General features: G+C 43.1%; 1 protein-coding gene across 1 annotated transcript in view; it reads right to left on the reverse strand.

Moving 5' to 3' along the window:
• fcho2 (FCH and mu domain containing endocytic adaptor 2) overlaps positions 1-18,415 on the reverse strand; it is a 311,078-nt gene that overhangs the window by 118,194 nt on the left and 174,469 nt on the right. Inside the window, exons 13-16 of the mRNA XM_068029556.1 lie at positions 14,820-14,987; positions 12,858-12,869; positions 3,622-3,646; positions 156-198 (exon numbers count right to left, since the gene is read on the reverse strand). Of these exons, the coding sequence (XP_067885657.1) occupies positions 156-198; positions 3,622-3,646; positions 12,858-12,869; positions 14,820-14,987 (248 nt within the window). The remainder of the gene's footprint in view (positions 1-155; positions 199-3,621; positions 3,647-12,857; positions 12,870-14,819; positions 14,988-18,415) is intronic.

Genomic DNA, 18,415 nt, shown 5'->3' on the forward strand with positions numbered 1-18,415 from the left:
CTGGGCTCTACAATATTGGCTACAAATACCATTGAGGGAACAGGGTTGTTATCAATTTCTAACACATGACTGCTCTTTAGCTGACCCAACTTTGTGTTCCTCTCCAAGTGTTATAAAAAGTTACTACCCTTCTATTTATTGCCTTATTGACTTACTCAGGTGATGGAACACTTGATCTTGATCTAACCAGCTCTTCACCTAAGAGAAGGGAGACAAAAGGGAAAATGCTGAATATCATTCAAAGTATTTGAATATAATAGGCTCCTTAAAGTTTTCAAAAATGTTGGAATATTAATAAAACATGATCCTCAAATCTTTATAAACATTTCAAGTTAACTTATTAAATCTTTTCTAAACCTCATAACAATTCCTTTTTGAGTACATGATACAGTAACTGTAGGAAATTTATTTAGGAGTGTAAACATTTCTGTATCAGAGAATTTTGCAGCACAGAAGGCAGCTATTCGGCTTATCGTGCCTGTGCCAACTCTTTGAAAGAGCTAAATAACTCTTTCCCCATAATCCTGAAAAATTTTCTTTTGAAGTATAAATCCAATTTCATTTTGAAAGTTACTGTTGAATCAGCTTCCTTTTATTTATTTTTATTTATTTATTTAGAGATACAGCACTGAATCAGGCCCTTCGGCCCACCGAGTCCGTGCCGACCATCAACCACCCATTTATACTAATCCTACACGAATCCCATATTCCTACCACATTCCCACCTTCCCTATTTTCCCCTACCACCTACCTATACTAGGGGCAATTTATAATGGCCAATTTACCTATCAACCTGCGAGTCTTTGGCTGTGGGAGAAAACTGGAGCACCTGGCGAAAACCCACGCGGTCACAGGGAGAACTTGCAAACTCCGCACAGGCAGTACCCAGAATTGAACCCGGGTCGCTGGAGCTGTGAGGCTTCGGTGCTAACCACTGCGCCGCTAACCACTGCGCCACTGTGTCGCTTTATGGCAGTGCATTCCAGATCACAATAACACTCTGTGTAAAATAAAATCTCATCTCTCCTGTAGGGATAACTTTAATAATTCGCTTTAGTAATGTTAACACTGCTACCAACAAAGATATTATAATTTTCACTGTTGCATTTTTTTTTTATTAGCTGTTAATCTTCAGAAAGTTCATAATTGTTTCACCTGTTCAAAAATATAAAAAGGACAAAAGCGTGTTAATCAAACCAAAAATCCTTAGAGATGGTGTGTATCTGTGTAATCCTGCAGCAGGTACCAAGGCAAAAAGTTGTGAATTGCATTAACATTTGATTTGCAAATATCAGTCAAGCACCTCTCCTTCCCATCACCTTTACTATTCAATTCATAGAATGTACAGCACAGAAACAGGTCATTCAGTCTAAGTAATCCATGCCAGTGGTTATGCTACATACGAGCCTTCGCCCACGCCTCTTCACTCTGCCATAGCATATATTTTCTATTCCTGTTTCCCTGATGTGTTTATCTAATTTCCATTTAAATTAATGTATGCTATTCGTCTCAACTATTCCTGTGCTCGGCAGATCCACATTCCAGTCACTCTCTGGGTAAAGATATTTCTCCTGATTTCCTTACTGAATTTATTAGTGACTATTTTATATTTTTGAGTTCTAATTTTGGACTAACTCAAAAGTGGAAACACGAGGGTGAACGTTTACACCCAAAAATGAGTGGGTTAGGGTTAAAGTTCTAAAACTCTGAAACCTGACCCCAAACTGTCTCCAACCTACCCACTTGCAAGTTAAATGGAGGCGGGACAAGGAGTTAATTGTATATTAATTGTTTTTAACTGGACAGATGCAGGTGGAGGAATTAAATAGTAATTCACTTAGATCCCTATAAAAAGGAACAGACTAGAACTGGGATTTGAATTTAGAAGATACATGTTTATAACACGCTCTGTGAATAAATGCTTATAAAAGTGTGTGAAGATTGACTCCTGCTTTATCTGTCACCATGGGGCTTTCTAGAGAGTAACACAAGTGGGGTGGGATGGGGAAGAAGCCAACCTTTTCCCAGGAGGCAGGATGGCAATTTAAATATTTTAATGAGGCTGGCAGCCTCTGATTTAACCAGCTATGCAGGTTTAACAGTGGTCAGGCCAAATTTTCCAGGCCTTGGGAAAGCTGGCAGCTGAAGGGAGGTAACGACAGCTTTAGAGAGAAGATATACGCCATTACAGCATTGCTTGTGGGCGAGAAGGAGTAGGAATGCTTCCCCCAGCCCCCCAAGCTACTCCACAATCAACTCTCACCCTGCCCACAGAAAGACTCCGAAGGTTGTAACACCCCAGTCTTCCCCACACTGCTGTGTAAAGGCATGCTACCCGACCCGAACCCGACGACATGTGTTGGGTTCGGGTCAGGTCGGGTCGCACTTCCGGGTCTGGCATTCAGGCTCAGGTCGGATCGGACACACTCTATCACAGGTAAGTGGCTCCACTGTTAATTTAATTTTTGGACTACAAAGGTGGTTTTGTTACAGTTATTTTAAACTTATGCAGATCAGCAAGAAAATAAAAACGGAAGGTAAGTTAACTGATGGTCAGGTTGGGCCGGGCGCGGAAAAAAATGGAAGCACTCGGGCCGGGTCGGGCTCAGGTCGGATGTGGTTCTGTCGGGCTCAGGTCGGGTTTTTATTTTGCAGATCCGAGCAGGCCTTTATTGCTGTGATTGGGCATTGGACCCCCAATGGGGTCAAGGATCAGACCACTGCCCATTGGGTTTGTATGTTTTTCAATAGCACTTTACGTGCTGGCAGAGTACAATAATACTATAAAGCTGAATTTAAGTTAAGAATTCTAAATGATCCCTTTCATGGGTATTTAGTCTTAATCTTTTAGGATGTGACCACTACACCTATCCCTACATCAATCTACACTGCAACAAGCTATGCAGGGTACAGTAGCATTGTGGTTATGTTACAGGATTATTAATCCAGAGGCCGGAACTAATGATCCAGTGTCATGAATTCAAATCCCACCAAGCCAGTTGGGAAATTTAAATTAAATTAATAAATAAATCAGGAATAAAAAGCTATGGTGACCATGTAACTACTGATTGTTGTAAAAACACATCTGGTTCACTAACGGCCTTTATGTGACTCCAGATCCACAGGTTGACTCTTAACTGCTGACTGAAGTGGAGTAGCAAGCCACTCAGTTAAGGGCAATTAGGAATAGGCAACAAATGTTGGCCTTGCCAGTGAAGCCCACACTGCATGAATACATTTTTAAAAAAACTTTGCATGTATTAGGAAATCTAACAACTTTCTGCCTGCTAAATTTTCTGCAACATTCATTAAAATAACCTGAACAAATTCAGTCTCGAAGTAAGCCTGCAGCAGTCTAATATTAGATGACTGCAGCAAAGCAAGTATATTAATTTATTAACTAAAGGGTTGGATAATCACTTCAATTAAAACCAAGCAATAGGATTGCCAATAGAAAGCCAAATTCACAATATAATTATGGGTTAAATGTATGCTAGGATTTATTTCTTCAGTTTTCCCAAACGTGACAATGAGAAAATAGTCTGGCAATACATTCAAGTAAGTTACAATCTCAATTGTTGAGAGTAAAATACAAATCAAAAATCTATCGACCATACTTACTAGATGAATTTCTTTTCATTGCATTCTGGAATAGAAAAACAAAAATTAATTCAGAAATGCATTAATACTGCAATTCAAATTTTATTCCTACTAAACTAGCAGAGACCTGAAAAATATTTGCGGTGAAATTAGTATGGTTATTGCAACAGTACTTCTTTAAATCCCCTTTCCATCCTATCCTTCCCATGCCATCCCTCGCATGGCGTACAGATTTCATTCCTTTCATCCCTCACACATCAGCCCCATCCCATCCCACCTCTTCTTCCTATGCCATCCCCGCCCTCATTCCAACCTTCCCATGCCAGGCCATCCCATCCCCATTCCACACCTCCCAGGCCATTCCCTCACCCACTCCCATGCCATCATCCCTCCATCCCCCACATTCATGCCATCCTCCCTTCCCCCAACACCCCCCCCCACAATTCCTCATCACCTATCTTGTTGCCCCACCATCGCTCAAAGAATCACAGAATTGTTTTAGCACAGAAGGAGGCCAGTTAGCACAGCTGGGATTAGCTCGGACAAATGTGGGCCCATTACAGACAGGAGAATTTATAGTGGAGAACAGGGAAATGGCAGAGAAACTAAACAATGACTTTGTGTCTGGCTTCATGGAATAAGAGATAGAAAATCTCCCAGAAATACTAGGCAACCAAGGGACTTGTGAAACTGAGGAACTGAAAGAAATTAGTATTGGTAAAGAGGCAGTACTTGAAACATTAACTGGATTGAAGGTTGATAAATCCCCTGGACCAGATGAGCCACATCCCAGAGTGTTGATGGAGGTGGCATTAGAGATAGTGGATGCATTGGTCGTTAAATTCTATAGATTCTGGAAAGGTTCCTGCAGACTGTGGCAAATGTAACCCCACTACTTAAGAAGGGAGGGCGAGGGAGAACGGAGAACTACAGGCCTGTTAGTTTGATGTAAATAGTAGGGAAAATGTTAGAATCTATTATAAGGATGTGATAACTGGACACTTAGAAAATAATAGTAAAATTGGGCAGAGTCAACATGGATTTATAAAAGGGAAATCAAGTTTGACAAACCTGTTGGAGTTTTTTTGAGGATGTTACTTGTAGCATAGATAAAGGAGAACCAGTGGATGTGGTGTATTTGGATTTTCAGAAGCCTTTTGATAAAGTCCAACACAGGAGGTTAGTAAACAAAATCAGAGCGCATGGAAATGAGGGTAGTATACTAGTATGGATTCAGAATTGGTTAACAGACAGAAAGCAGAGAGTAGGAATTAATGGGTCATTCTAAGGATGGCAGGCTGTTACTAGTGGGGTACTGTAAGGAACAGCGCGTGGGCACAGCTGTTCACAACATATATCAATGATTTGGATGTGGGGACTGAATGTAATATTTCCAAGTTTGCTGATGACACAAAGCTAGGGGGGAATGCAAGTTGTGAGGAAGATGCAAGGAGGCTTCAAGTGGACTTGGACAGGCTAAGTCAATGGTCAAGAACATGGCAGATGGAATATACTGTGAATAAATATGAAGTTATCCACTATGGTAAAAAACAGACAGAATATTTCTTAAATGGTAAGAGGTTGGGAAGTATTGGTGTCCAAAGGGACCTGGGTGTCCTTGTTCATGAGTTACTAAAAGCTAGCATGCAGGTACAACAATCAATAAGGAAGGCAAATGGTATGTTGGCCTTCATCACAAGGGGACTTGAGTACAGAAGAAAGATGTCTTGCTGCAATTGTATAGAGCCTTGGTTAGACAACATCTTAGTTTAGTTTAGTTTAGAGATACAGCACTGAAACAGGCCCTTCGGCCCACCGAGTCTGTGCCGACCATCAACCACCCATTTATACTAATCCTACACTAATCCCATATCCCTATCAAATCCCCACCTGTCCCTATATATTTCCCTACCACCTACCTATACTAGGGGCAATTTATAATGGCCAATTAACCTATCAACCTGCAAGTCTTTGGCATGTGGGAGGAAACCGGAGCACCCGGAGGAAACCCACACAGACACAGGGAGAACTTGCAAACTCCGCACAGGCAGTACCCAGAATCGAACCCGGGTCCCTGGAGCTGTGAGGCTGCGGTGCTAACCACTGTGCCGTTTTGGAGTACTGTTTTGGTCTCCTTATCTAAAGAATGATATACTTGTCATAGAGGGAGCGCAACAGAGGTTCACCACACTAACCCCTGGGATGGTCTTATGAGGAGAGACTTTTTTTATATTCATTCATGGGATGTGGGCATCGCTGGCTGGGCCAGCATTTATTGCCCATCCCTAATTGCCCTTGTGAAGATGGTGAGGGAGTGAATGTTTGTGAACGGGGTGCCAAACAAGTAGGCTGCTTTGTCCTGGATGGTGTCGAGCTTCTTGAGTGTTGTTACAACTGCACCCATCCAGGCAAGTGGACAGTATTCCATCACACTCCTGATGTGTGTCTTGTAGATGGTGGACAGGCTTTGGGGTGTCAAGAGGTGAGTTACTCGCTGCAGGATTCCAAGCCTCTGACCTGCTCTTGTAGCCACGGTATTTATAGTTTCTGGTCAATGGTAACCCCAGGATATTGATACTGGGGGATTCAGCGATGGGAATGCCAATGAACGTCCAAGAGGAGATGGTTAGATTCTCTCTTGTCGGAGATGGTCATTGCCTGGTACTTGTGTGGCACGAATGTTACTTGCCACTTAGAGGAACCAGGAGGGCTTCTTGAAACAATATGTAGATAGTCCAACTAGGGATGGGGCCGTACTGGACCTGGTATTGGGGAATGAGCCCGGCCAGGTGGTCAAAGTTTCAGTAGGGGAGAATTTCGGGAACAGTGACCATAATTCCATAAATGTTAAGGTACTTGTGGATAAGGATAAGAGTAGTCCTCGGGTGAAGGTGCTAAATTGGGGGAAGGCTAATTATAACAATATTAGGCAGGAACTGAAGAATTTAGATTGGGGACGGCTATTTGAGGGTAAATCAACATCTGACATGTGGGAGTGTTTCAAATGTCAGTTGATTAGAATCCAGGACCAGCATGTTCCTGTGAGGAAGAAGGATAAGTTTGGCAAGTTTCGTGAACCTTGGATAACGCGGGATATTGTGAGCCTAGTCAAAAAGAAAAAGGAAGCATTCATAAGGGCTGGAAGGCAAGGAACAGATGAATCCCTTGAGGAATATAAAGACAGTAGAAAAGAACTTAAGCAAGGAGTCAGGAGGGCTAAAAGGGGTCATGAAAAGTCATTGGCAAACAGGATTAAGGATAATCCCAAGGCTTTTTATACATATATAAAGAGCAAGAGGGTAACTAGGGAAAGGGTTGGCCCGCTCTAGGACAGAGAAGGGAATCTATGTGTGGAGCCAGAGGAAATGGGCAAGGTACTAAATGAGTACTTTGCATCAGTATTTACCAAAGAGAAGGACTTGGTGGATGATGAGCTCGGGAAGGGAGTGCAGATAGTCTCAGTCATCTCATTATCAAAAAGGAGGAGGTGTTGGGTGTCTTGCAAAGCATTAAGGTAGATAAGTCCCCAGGGCCTGATGGGATCTACCCCAGAATACTAAGGGAGGCAAGGGAAGAAATTCCTGGGGCCTTGACAGAAATCTTTGCATCCTCATTGGCTACAGGTGAGGTCCCAGAGGACTGGAGAATAGCCAATGTTGTTCCTTTGTTTCAGAAGGGTAGCAAGGATAATCCAGGAAATTATAGGCCGGTGAGCCTTACATCAGTGGTAAGGAAATTATTAGAGAGGATTCTTCGGGACAGGATTTACTCCCATTTGGAAACAAACAAACTTATTACCAAGAGGCAGCATGGTTTTGTGAAGGGGAGGTCGTGTCTCACTAATTTGATTGAGTTTTTGAGGAAGTGACAAAGATGATTGATGAAGGAAGGGCAGTGGATGTTATCTATATGGACTTCAGTAAAGCCTTTGACAAGGTCCCTCATGGCAGACTGGTACAAAAGGTGAAGTCACACGGGATCAGAGGCGAGCTGGCAAGATGGATACAGAACTGGCTCTGTCATAGAAGACAGAGGGTAGCAGTGGAAGGGTGCTTTTCTGAATGGAGGGATGTGACTAGTGGTGTATCGCAGGGATCAGTGCTGGGACCTTTGCTGTTTGTAGTATACATAAACGATTTGGAGGAAAATGTAGCTGGTCTGATTAGTAAGTTTGCGGACGACACAAAGGTTGGTGGAGTTGCAGATAGTGATGAGGACTGTCAGAGGATACAGCAGGACATAGATCGGTTGGAGACTAGGGCGGAGAAATGGCAGATGGAGTTTAATCCGGACAAATGTGAGGTAATGCATTTTGGAAGATCGAATGCAGGTGGGAAGTATACAGTAAATGGCAGAACCCTTAGGAGTATTGACAGGTAGAGAGATCTGGGCGTACAGGTCCACAGGTCACTGAAAGCGGCAATGCAGGTGGATGAGTTAGTCAAGAAGGCATAGGGCATGCTTGTCTTCATCGGTCGGGGCATAGAGTATAAAAATTGGCAAGTCATGCTGCAGCTGTACAGAACTTTAGTTAGGCCACACTTAGAATATTGCGTGCAATTCTGGTCGCCACACTACCAGAAGGACGTGGAGGCTTTGGAGAGGGTACAGAAGAGGTTTACCAGGATGTAGCCTGGTCTGGAGGGCATTAGCTATGAGGAGAGGTTGGATAAACTCGGATTGTTTTCACTGGAACGACGGAGGTGGAGAGGTGACATGATAAAGGTTTACAAAATTATGAGCGGCATGGACAGAGTGGATAGTCAGAAGCTTTTTACCAGGGTGGAAGAGTCAGTTAACTAGGGGACATAGGTTTAAGGTGAGAGGGGCAAAGTTTAGAGGGGACGTGCGAGGCAAGTTCTTTACACAGAGGGTGGTGAGTGCCTGGAACCTGCTGCCGGGGGAGATGGTGGAAGCAGGTACGATAATGACGTTTAAGAGGCATCTTGACAAATACATGAATAGGATGGGTATAGAGGGATACGGTCCCCGGAAGTGCAGAAGGTTTTAGTTTAGGCAGGCATCAAGATCAGCGCAGGCTTGGAGGGCCGAATGGCCTGTTCCTGTGCTGTACTGTTCTTTGTTCTTTATCAGCCCAATCCTGGATATTGTCCAGGTCTTGTTGCTTTTCTACATGGACTGCTTCAGTATCTGAGGAATTGCAAATGGTGCTGAACATTGTGCAATCATCAGCAAACTTCTGACCTTATGATTGAAGGAAGGTCATTAATGAAGCAGCTGAAGATGGTTGGGCCTAGCGCACTACCCTGAGGAACTCCTACAGTGATGTCCTGGAGCTCAGATGATTGACCTCCAACAACCACAACCATCTTCCTTTGTGCTAGGTACGACTCCAACCATCGGAGAGTTTTCCCCCGATTCCCATTGACTCCAGTATTGCTAGGGCTGCTTGATGCCATACTCGGTCAAATGCTGCCTTGATGTCAAGGGTAGTTACTCTCACCTCCTCTTGAGTTCAGCTCTTTTGTCCATGTTTGAACCAAGGCTGTAATGAGGTCAGGAGCTGAGTGGCCATGGCGGAACCCAAACTGAGCGGCACTGAGCAGGTTATTGCTAAGCAAGTGCCGCTTGATAGCACTGTCGACGACACCTTCCATCACTTTACTGATCGCTGAGAGTAGACTGATGGGGCGATAATTGGCCGGGTCGGACCATTCCTATTTTTTGTGTACAGTACATACCTCGGCAATTTTCCACATTGCAGGGTATATACCAGTGTTGTAGCTGCACTGGAACAGCTTGGCTAGGGGTGCGGCAAATTCTGGAGCACAGGTCTTTAGTACTGTTGCCGGAATGTTGTCAGGGCCCACAGCCTTTGCAGTATCCAATGCCTTCAGTCATTTCTTGATATCATGCGGAGTGAATCAAATTGGCTGAAGACTGACATCTGTGATGCTGAGGACTTCAGGAGGAGGCCGTGATGGATCATCAACTCGGCACTTCTGGCTGAAGATTATTGCAAATGCTTCAGCCTTCTCTTTTGCACTGATGTGCTGGGCTCCCCCATCATTGAGGATGGGGATATTTGTGGAGCCACCTCCTCCAGTTAGTTGTTTAATTGTCCATTCACGACTGGATGTGCCTGGATTGCAGAGCTTAGATCTGATATGTTGGTGAGGAGATTGCTTAGCTCTGTCTATCGCATGCTGCTTACGCAGTTGCACTGAAGTAGTCCCAACTTGTAGCTTCAACAGGTTGAAACCTCATTTTGAGGTATGCCTGGTGCTGCTCCTGACATGCCCTCCTGCACTCTTCATTGAACCAGGGTTGGTCTCCCGGTTTGATGGTAATGGTAGAATGGGGGATATGCCGGGCCATGAGGTTACAGATTGTGGTTACTGCTGATGGCCCATAGTGCCTCATGGAATCCCAGTTTTGCATTGCTAGATCTGTTCGAAATCTATCCCATTTAGCACGGTGGTAGTGCCACACAACACGATGGAGGGTATCCTCAATATGAAGGCGGGACTTCGTCTCCACAAGGACTGTGCGGTGGTCATTCCTACCAATACTGTCATGGACAGATGCATTTGCAGCAGGCAGATTGGTGAGGACGAGGTCAAATATGTTTTTCCCTCTTGTTGATTTCTTCACCACCTGCTGCAAACCCAGTCTAGCAGCTATGTCCTTTAGGACTCGGCCAGCTCGGTCAGCAGTGGTGCTACCGAGTCACTCTTGGTGATAGACATTGAAGTCCCCCACCCAGAGTACATTCTGTGCTCTTGCCACCCTCAGTGCTTCCTCGAAGTGCTATTCAACATGGAGGAGTACTGATTCATCAGCTGAGGGAGGGCGGAAGGTGGTAATCAGCAGGAGGTTTCCTTGCCCATGTTTGACCTGGTGCCATGAGACTTCATGCAGTCCGGAGTCAATGTTGAGGACTCCCAAGGCGACTCCCTCCCGACTGCATACCACTGTGCCGCCACCTCTGCTAGGTCTGTCCTGCCGGTGGGACAGGACATACCCGGGAATGGTGATGGCAGTGTCTGGGACATTGTCTGTAAGGTATGATTCGTGAGTATGACTATGTCAGGCTGTTGCTCGACTAGTCTGTGGGACAGCTCTCCCAAATTTGCCGCAAGCCCCCAGATGTTAGTAAGGAGGACTTTGCAAAATCGACAGGGCTGGATTTGCCGTTGTCATTTCCGGTGCCTAGGTCGATGCCAGGTGTCCATCCGGTTTCATTCTTTATTGACTTCGTAGCGGTTAGATACAACTGAGTGGCTTGCTAGGCTATTTCTGAAGGCATTTAAATTAAACCACATTGACTGAGGAAACTGGGCTTGTATTCTCTAGTGTGTCAAAGAATGAGAGCTGATCTCATTGAAACTTACAAAATTTTTTTACAGGGCGTGACAGGGTGGATGTAGATAGGATGTTTCCCCTGGCTGGTGAGTTTAGAGCCCGGGGACATAATCTCAGAATAAGGGGTAGGCCATTTAAGACTGAGATAAGGAGGAATTTCTTCACTCAGAAGGTGGTGAATCTTTGGACTTCTCTACCCCAGAGGGCTTTGGAAGCTCCGTCATTGAGCATGTTTAAGACAGAAATTGAGAGATTTCTGGAGACTAATGACATCAAGGGATATGGAGATGGCGGGGGAAAGTGGCATTGAGGTAGATGATCAACCATGATCTAACTGAATGGTGGAGCAGGCTCGATGGGCTGAATGGCCTACTCCTGTTCCTATGTTCAGCCCACTGTGTCTGCACTGGCTCTCCAAGTGAGCAATTCACTTAGTGCCATTCTCCTGCCTTCTCCCCATAACCCTGTACATTCTTCCTTTCCAGGTAACCATCTAATTCCCTTTTGAATGCCTTGATTGAACCTGCCTCCACCACACTCTCTGGCAGTGCATTCCAGATCCGAAACACTTGCTGCGTGAAGAAGCTTTTCCTCATGTTGCCATTGTTTCTTTTGCCAATTACCTTAAATTTGTGCCCTCTCATTCTTGATCCTTTCACGAGTGGGAACAGTTTCTCCCTATCTACTCTGTCCAGACCCCTTATGATTTTGAATACCTCGATCAAATCTCCTCTTAGCCTTCTCTTCTCCAAGATCGAAGTCATTTACATGTAGCAAAAAAAGCAGTGGTTCTAGCACTAACCCTTGGGGGACCCCACTTATTGAAAGTAAACTAGAATAACCAACTTCAAACATCAATTTCCTCTTAGTACACACCTATACACAAATAAATATATTGTTAGGCCAATGTGTTTTGTTGTATGATAATTTTCTTCAATCCACTGATTGAGATCTGAACTGATATTTTTTAAAAGACATTTTTAAAAGACAAGCTCCCTGCAAAGTTATCCTTTCAGCTTAAGATGACCACCTAATTTGCAACACTGTATCCTAAACTGCAATGCTTGTGAGGAGAGAAAAGAAATGTCTGCTAATTTCCCAGCAAGAACCAAGACACAGAAAGTTTAAAGGAACTACCTGTTCTCTCAGCAAGCAGAGAAATATTGCTAATTGCTATGTTTGAATCATAGTGTCTGCCATGTGACAAGCTCTTCCCCTTCTGTGGTTTTAAGCTGTTGTTTTCTCTGCAGCAGAGGAGAAGCAACTGGACTGTGACATGAGCAGACCCTAAGTGGGGGGGTCCCTCCCTCTCTCTCCATTCCAGCTCGAAAGCTTTCAAATCCTGCTTGTTGACTGACCACCTTTGCATACACTGGCTACAATCAGAAATCCTGTTGGAAGAAATCACCCGCACCACGGTCTCCAAGAAACCAATCAAACCAGTCATTTACCTCTTCAAACTAAAAGCCTCTGGACCACCGAATTCAGGTAGAAGCCAGCCGAATCACCAAACCTCACAAACAGTATACCCTTTTTTGTGGACTCTAACTCAACCAATCTATCTTTCCCCACTCTGTAACCTATTTGTGTGTAGTGTGCATGCGAAGGTGAAAGTTGGCGCGTTGTTTATTATTTTATTAGTTCAGTTTAGGTACAATAAAGTTAACCTCTTTCTTTGTTAACTCAAGAAAACCTGTCCAATTGGTTCTTGTTATGATCAAACACCTACTTAATTGGCCAGTACATAACACTTTAAGAAAGAATTAAACCTGTTGTGGGAAAGGGAAAAGAGGGAAGCCCATCGACCCTTCCTCACTTGACCGTAACAATATTTAATACAAACACACATTCATATATACCTGTACACATATACACACACAAATAAGCAAATACGCACTAAGAGCCCTTTCAAAGATGAAATAATTACTTACTGGACTATGCCTCTGAAGTCAGCATGTAAAAGAGGAAAGTAAAAGTAATTAAGTCAAATACTCATCTGTGGAATTACACAGTAATATATTTACATCAAAAGAAAGATTTCTAAAATATAAAATATTTTTGAGGTTTGGCCCAAAATCTTTTATTTAAAATATGCAGTAAGTACTCAACTACACTTCTAACCTTCAACTAAGAATATCGAAGGCTATAACTAAGGTAAACTAAGGTAAGTGGTTAAGAAAAGGACAAGCAATGAATCTAAAAGGGTGAAATATCTTATTCACTAAAAACTTTTGAGATCTTGTGGAATATTTCCATTGGCCTTGAGGCTGTCCAGATCAAATACATACAGCTCAAAATTAAGCATGTCAGATTAATATTACTATATGATGTAAAAAAATTCTCTTAATACAGTTTCCAGTATTAACATTTATTTTTGTTAATTCTCCTTCAACTTCCTTTTTCACTCTTCACCTCAATTCCCCAGTCAAGACAACAAAATACCCTTGAGTTAATTAATAAAAGGTGCATAAGCACAGCTTAGGACAGCTCAATTGTCAATATTATTTTTACTAAGAGCCAGAAAGATCTGTTCTGCTTCCAATCTGGGAGAATCCAAGGACTTTTACAGTGTTAACTGAGTCGCATAATTTCCACATCCCTCAAACAAGGCTAGTTTTTAAGTGCAGAGTCGGTGGCACTGATAAATTGACACCATTCAGGACAAAGCAGCCCGCTTGATTGGCACCCCAGCCACAAACATTCACTCCCTCCACCACCGACGCACAGTGGCAGCAGTGTGTACCATCTACAAGATGCACTGCAGCAATGTACCAAGGATCCTTAGATAGCACCTTCCGGACCTGTGACCTCTACCAACTAGAAGGACAAGGGCAGCAAATGCATGGGAACACCACCACCTGCAAGTTCCCCTCCAAGTCACACACCATCCTGACTTGGAACTATATCGCTGTTCCTTCACTGTCGCTGGGTCAAAATCCTGGAACTCCCTTCCTCACAGCACTGTGGGTGTACCTATCTCACATGGACTGCAGCGGTTCAAGAAGGCAGCTCACCACCATCTTCTCAAGGGCAATTAGGGATGGGCAATAAATGCTGCCCTGGCCAGCGATGCCCACATCCCATGATTGAATAAAAAAATAGCTGAAGCTTATGAAAGGCAAATAACTATCCAACTGAAGTTGTGATCAGTTTTGGGTGGGCTGTGCCAGAATCACCAATGGTTGGAAGATGCAGGATAACCAGTTATTCAGTGTAACATTTCCCTTAAGATGGCTTTCAGAGAACTTAACTCAATTCGAGGTTGGACAAAATACCAAATAGGGAGGTGAAACATTCACTAGATCGCACTATTTAATCCCCAAAAAATCTATACTATTTGGAACAAGATACCTAATTTCATCTTTAACTTCAATTAATGATGATAAATTAATGCTATGACACTGTACAGCAAGCAGCAAAAAAGTTCCCATGCTTATCTAATGCAACTGCTTAAAATTTTCCTTTGCTTCCTCACATAAACAGGTTGATTCTAAAATAAACATTTACCTGGATAACAAATAACGTACTTCTTACAATATATCTTCTGAGCAATGTCAGCAGATCTCGGTGGCTTGGTCACAATCACCCATAGTGAAGTTTTGGCTTCTGATTATCTAAACAAGCTACCAAAATTATGCTACAGAATAATGCCGATATTCATTTAACTGTAACAAAAGCTTTACAAGAAATGCTCTTCAATTCTCAGTAAAATATTACTTAAAATTATAAATTGTACACTTTTTATAGACATTTTCAATGCTCCTCTAAGAACCACTGTTTCTACTAGAGGTTAAATATGGCAAATGTGTGCAATGAATATTTTAATGTACTTCTGAAATTCCCAAATGAGGCTTTGCATTATCATTAATATAGAAAATCAAATTATTACTTACGGATGGGTAGGGAGAAAGTGTAATATTCCCAATAGATGCTTTCAGTTCTTCCAATGTGTGGTCTGTCCCATTGTTTGGTTGCACAGGTTTGATTTGCACATGGAACTTCCTGGGTTCTTCATCATCAGAGCCTGAGTCACTTGATGAGTAAAAATTGTTCTCTTTGGCATGTTTCCATTAGTCAAGGAGAGAAACATACACTTTTACAATTGTAAATAGGTTATCCTCTTAGCCTAGAATTAACCATTCAATCAACAACAAAAATATATTCAATTCCCTTTTGCAATGGTGTACAGGCATAGGGTTCACTGCATGAGATGAGCATTAACTTTGAGTTCCAGATAAACTAAGGGTTCTGAGGACTGAAGGATCAAACTCCTTTTGTACAACTCTCACACATGGCAATTCACTGTGGGATGTTAGAGTAGCTTAATCTTGGAAAAAATAGTTTAACTGTGCAGAACATGCTCAAATTAGTATTACTAATTTCATATGCATCGGGACAGGAATCACTGCTCTTAAGTTGAACTAACTTTGTCTCCCAGCTAAATTTAAGCATTCCCTTCTATACTTTGAATAATATTAGGCTTGCATCAGGTATGTACATTCTGCTTACACAACCACAGTGTACCCACTGTTTAAAATCAGTAACGAGGAATCTTATCCAATTGTAATTTTAAAACATGGTGCTAGAATTAGGAGGATTATGTGGACACCTGGGGATGAATTTTACCAGGCTCTTGGAGGCGAGGGGAGGGGTGAGCAAATTTAGAGAAAAATGCATTCGGCTGCTTTGCAGGTGGGGTCCCGCTTCCAGATGATTTTCCCAGAGGCAGACGGAGTCCGATGTCAGAAACCTATCCGGCAGCGGCAGGAAGCCAATTGAGGTCATTAATTAACTACAATCTTCCACCGACATTGCAATTTTCCCAGTATCACACAGGCCACACGCTGTGTCAGCACCATAACACTCAAAGGAAATTGCTGCACTGTGTGAGGTCAGAGCAGTGTGTGTTCAAGGTTTTCTTATCTTTAATGGCAAAAAGTGGCAAGACAGATGAATTCTGCTGGCAGAGGCTTGCCACTGCATGAGCAGCTCCTGGAGACTGATGTCTCCGATAGTGCTAGGAGTGATGCAGTCGCAGCCACTCCCATCAGACTGATCGCGCCTTTATTGCATCCCTCCTACTCCTGCTGCATTCCCCTCAGCAGCACTCTCACCGCAGACACAGTGAAACCTGCTGGCTGCCCTTACAATGGGACACACTGAATCGACCTCCCGCTTCCTGAGGCCGTTCGCCATCCCCAATTGGACGCAGTCCCAGAGGCGGGATTTTAATTGGCTGCCTTCTGGAAGATTAAACCGGAAGGCTGCTGCAGCTGCATCAATCCCCCCTTAACCTTGCCTCCTCTAAGATGAACAACCCCAGTTTTTCTAGTCTCTCCATGTAACTGAAGTCTTGCATCCCCGGTACCATTCTCGTAAATCTCCTCTGCACACTCTCAAAGGCTTTGAAGGGCATTGCCCAGAATTGAACACAGTCCTCCAGCTGGGATCTAGTCAGTATATTATAAAGGTCAGTTACATTGTTTGGTAGAGTTTAATGTAAATTCCTGTATTCCCACTTTACCTCTGTGAAGACACAAGGACAACAGAAAATATTCGTATGCAGTAATTAATTTCAAGTGATCACACCACTGACATAGCTATTGCATCACATTAATAAATTATATATCATAGAGGTTCTTATGAAATTGAACAAGAGAGATTTCTGACTTGTCATACACCTTCCGACAATCTCGCCAAGCCTTAGGTATATTTTCCATACTTACCTCTTTTGTTTAAGTAAGGGGTCGGGACCCAAAAATGGCCTTAACGGCCAAAGATTTTCCAAGTCTGGACAATTCTGCCCCTGAACTCAGACACATAGAATCGTAACAGCATAAAAGGCCATTCGGCTGATCATGTTTTCGGCTGGCTCCCTACAAGTTACTCAGCGAGTCCCAGTCCCCTGCCTTTTCCCCGTAGCCCTGCAAAATCTTCTCTCTTCAAATAATTATCCAATTTGCTTTTGAAAGCCACAACTGAATTTGCCTCCACCAGACTCTCAGGGAGCACATTCCAGTTGCATAAAATATATTTTCCTCATGTCACCTCTAGCTGTCTTGCTAATCACCTTAAATTGGTATCCTCTGGTTCTTGACCCTTCAGCCAATGGGAATAGTTTCTCCCTATCTACTCTGTCCAGAACCCTCATGATTTTGATCTGATCAGAAACACCAGCAACGGTGGTGGAGAATAAAAGAGAAAGAGCGAGGAAACAGCACGGACCTGATTGGGTCATTGGCAGTGACAGCAAAGAATAAAAGAAAGCAGGGGAACAGCGCGGACCTGATCGGAGACACCAGCAGTAGCAGTAGCGAATACATGACAGGGTGCAGGGGATATGCGTGGATCTGTTTGAAGACAACAGCAGCGGCGGCAGAGAATAAAACATAGAGACGGGGATCAGCACAGACCTGATCAGAGGCACCAGCAGTGGACCTTTCATGGATATTTCCCAAAAAAAAGCAAGAAGTGACATCACAGGACAGCAGGTAGGTGATTGGTGGTGAGTATTAAGGTTTTTCTTTCTAAACTAGGGCAATGGTTTAAACTAGGACTGGGAAACTATAAAGTACTGTAATAAATTTATAGCTTAATTAGTTAAATGAATTAATATAACTGCAAATAATCATTGAATAATCGGACAAAAGGAGGGGCCCGGGAGCAGAGCAGCACTGACTGAGAGTCTGAATTGAACAGGAGGGAAAAAACAATAATATCACCAAGTGAGGTCACAGGTCAAGGAGTCACATCAGCTGCGTATATTGGTAATCTATTAATTTAATCTAAATTATTCAACTACAAAATAAGGCTTGATCAATTAAATAGTCTAAAAACTATTTTAACTAAAAACAAGGGATAGCAATATTTTTTTTTAAAAGGGATAGCAATACTAAAAGGGTTCTAATTTTTTCAGTAAATTAAAAGGTGAGATATATAGATAATAAGAGTTAAACTAAAACATTTAAGTGAACTTCCCATAAAATAAAGTGATGGCAACACAAGGGGAGCAGCTGATTGGTGAGTAGGTGGTTAGTCTTCAGTTAAGTCAGTTAATAGTCTAAGAAATAGAGTCATGGCAGGGCATCTCAGTGCCATAGAACGCACATCCTGTTCCATGTATGAACTCTAGGAACTTTGCTTGATCTGGGCAATCACATGTGCAGGAAGTGTCATCAGCTTAAGTTCTGGGTTTCAGAGTTTGAGTGGCAGCTGGCGCCACTGCAGTGCATCTGCAAGGCTGAGAGTTTCATAGATAGCACATTTGTAGATGTGGTCACTCTGCAGATTAAGGGTGTGCAGGAAAGAGGGAATGGGAAATCACCAGGCAGTCAAGGAGGACCAGGCAGGTAATGCGTCTCGCTCTTCAACCATTATTTAGTTCTGAATACTGGTGAGAGTGATGATGAGGGAAAACAATGCCAGAGACCAGCAAATAAAAGCAGCGGTGGGGACTCAGCACCAGAGATAGCAAACCTGAGGGAAAACA

This window comes from Heterodontus francisci, chromosome 4 (assembly GCF_036365525.1).
Source record: "Heterodontus francisci isolate sHetFra1 chromosome 4, sHetFra1.hap1, whole genome shotgun sequence".
Taxonomy (NCBI): domain Eukaryota; kingdom Metazoa; phylum Chordata; class Chondrichthyes; order Heterodontiformes; family Heterodontidae; genus Heterodontus; species Heterodontus francisci.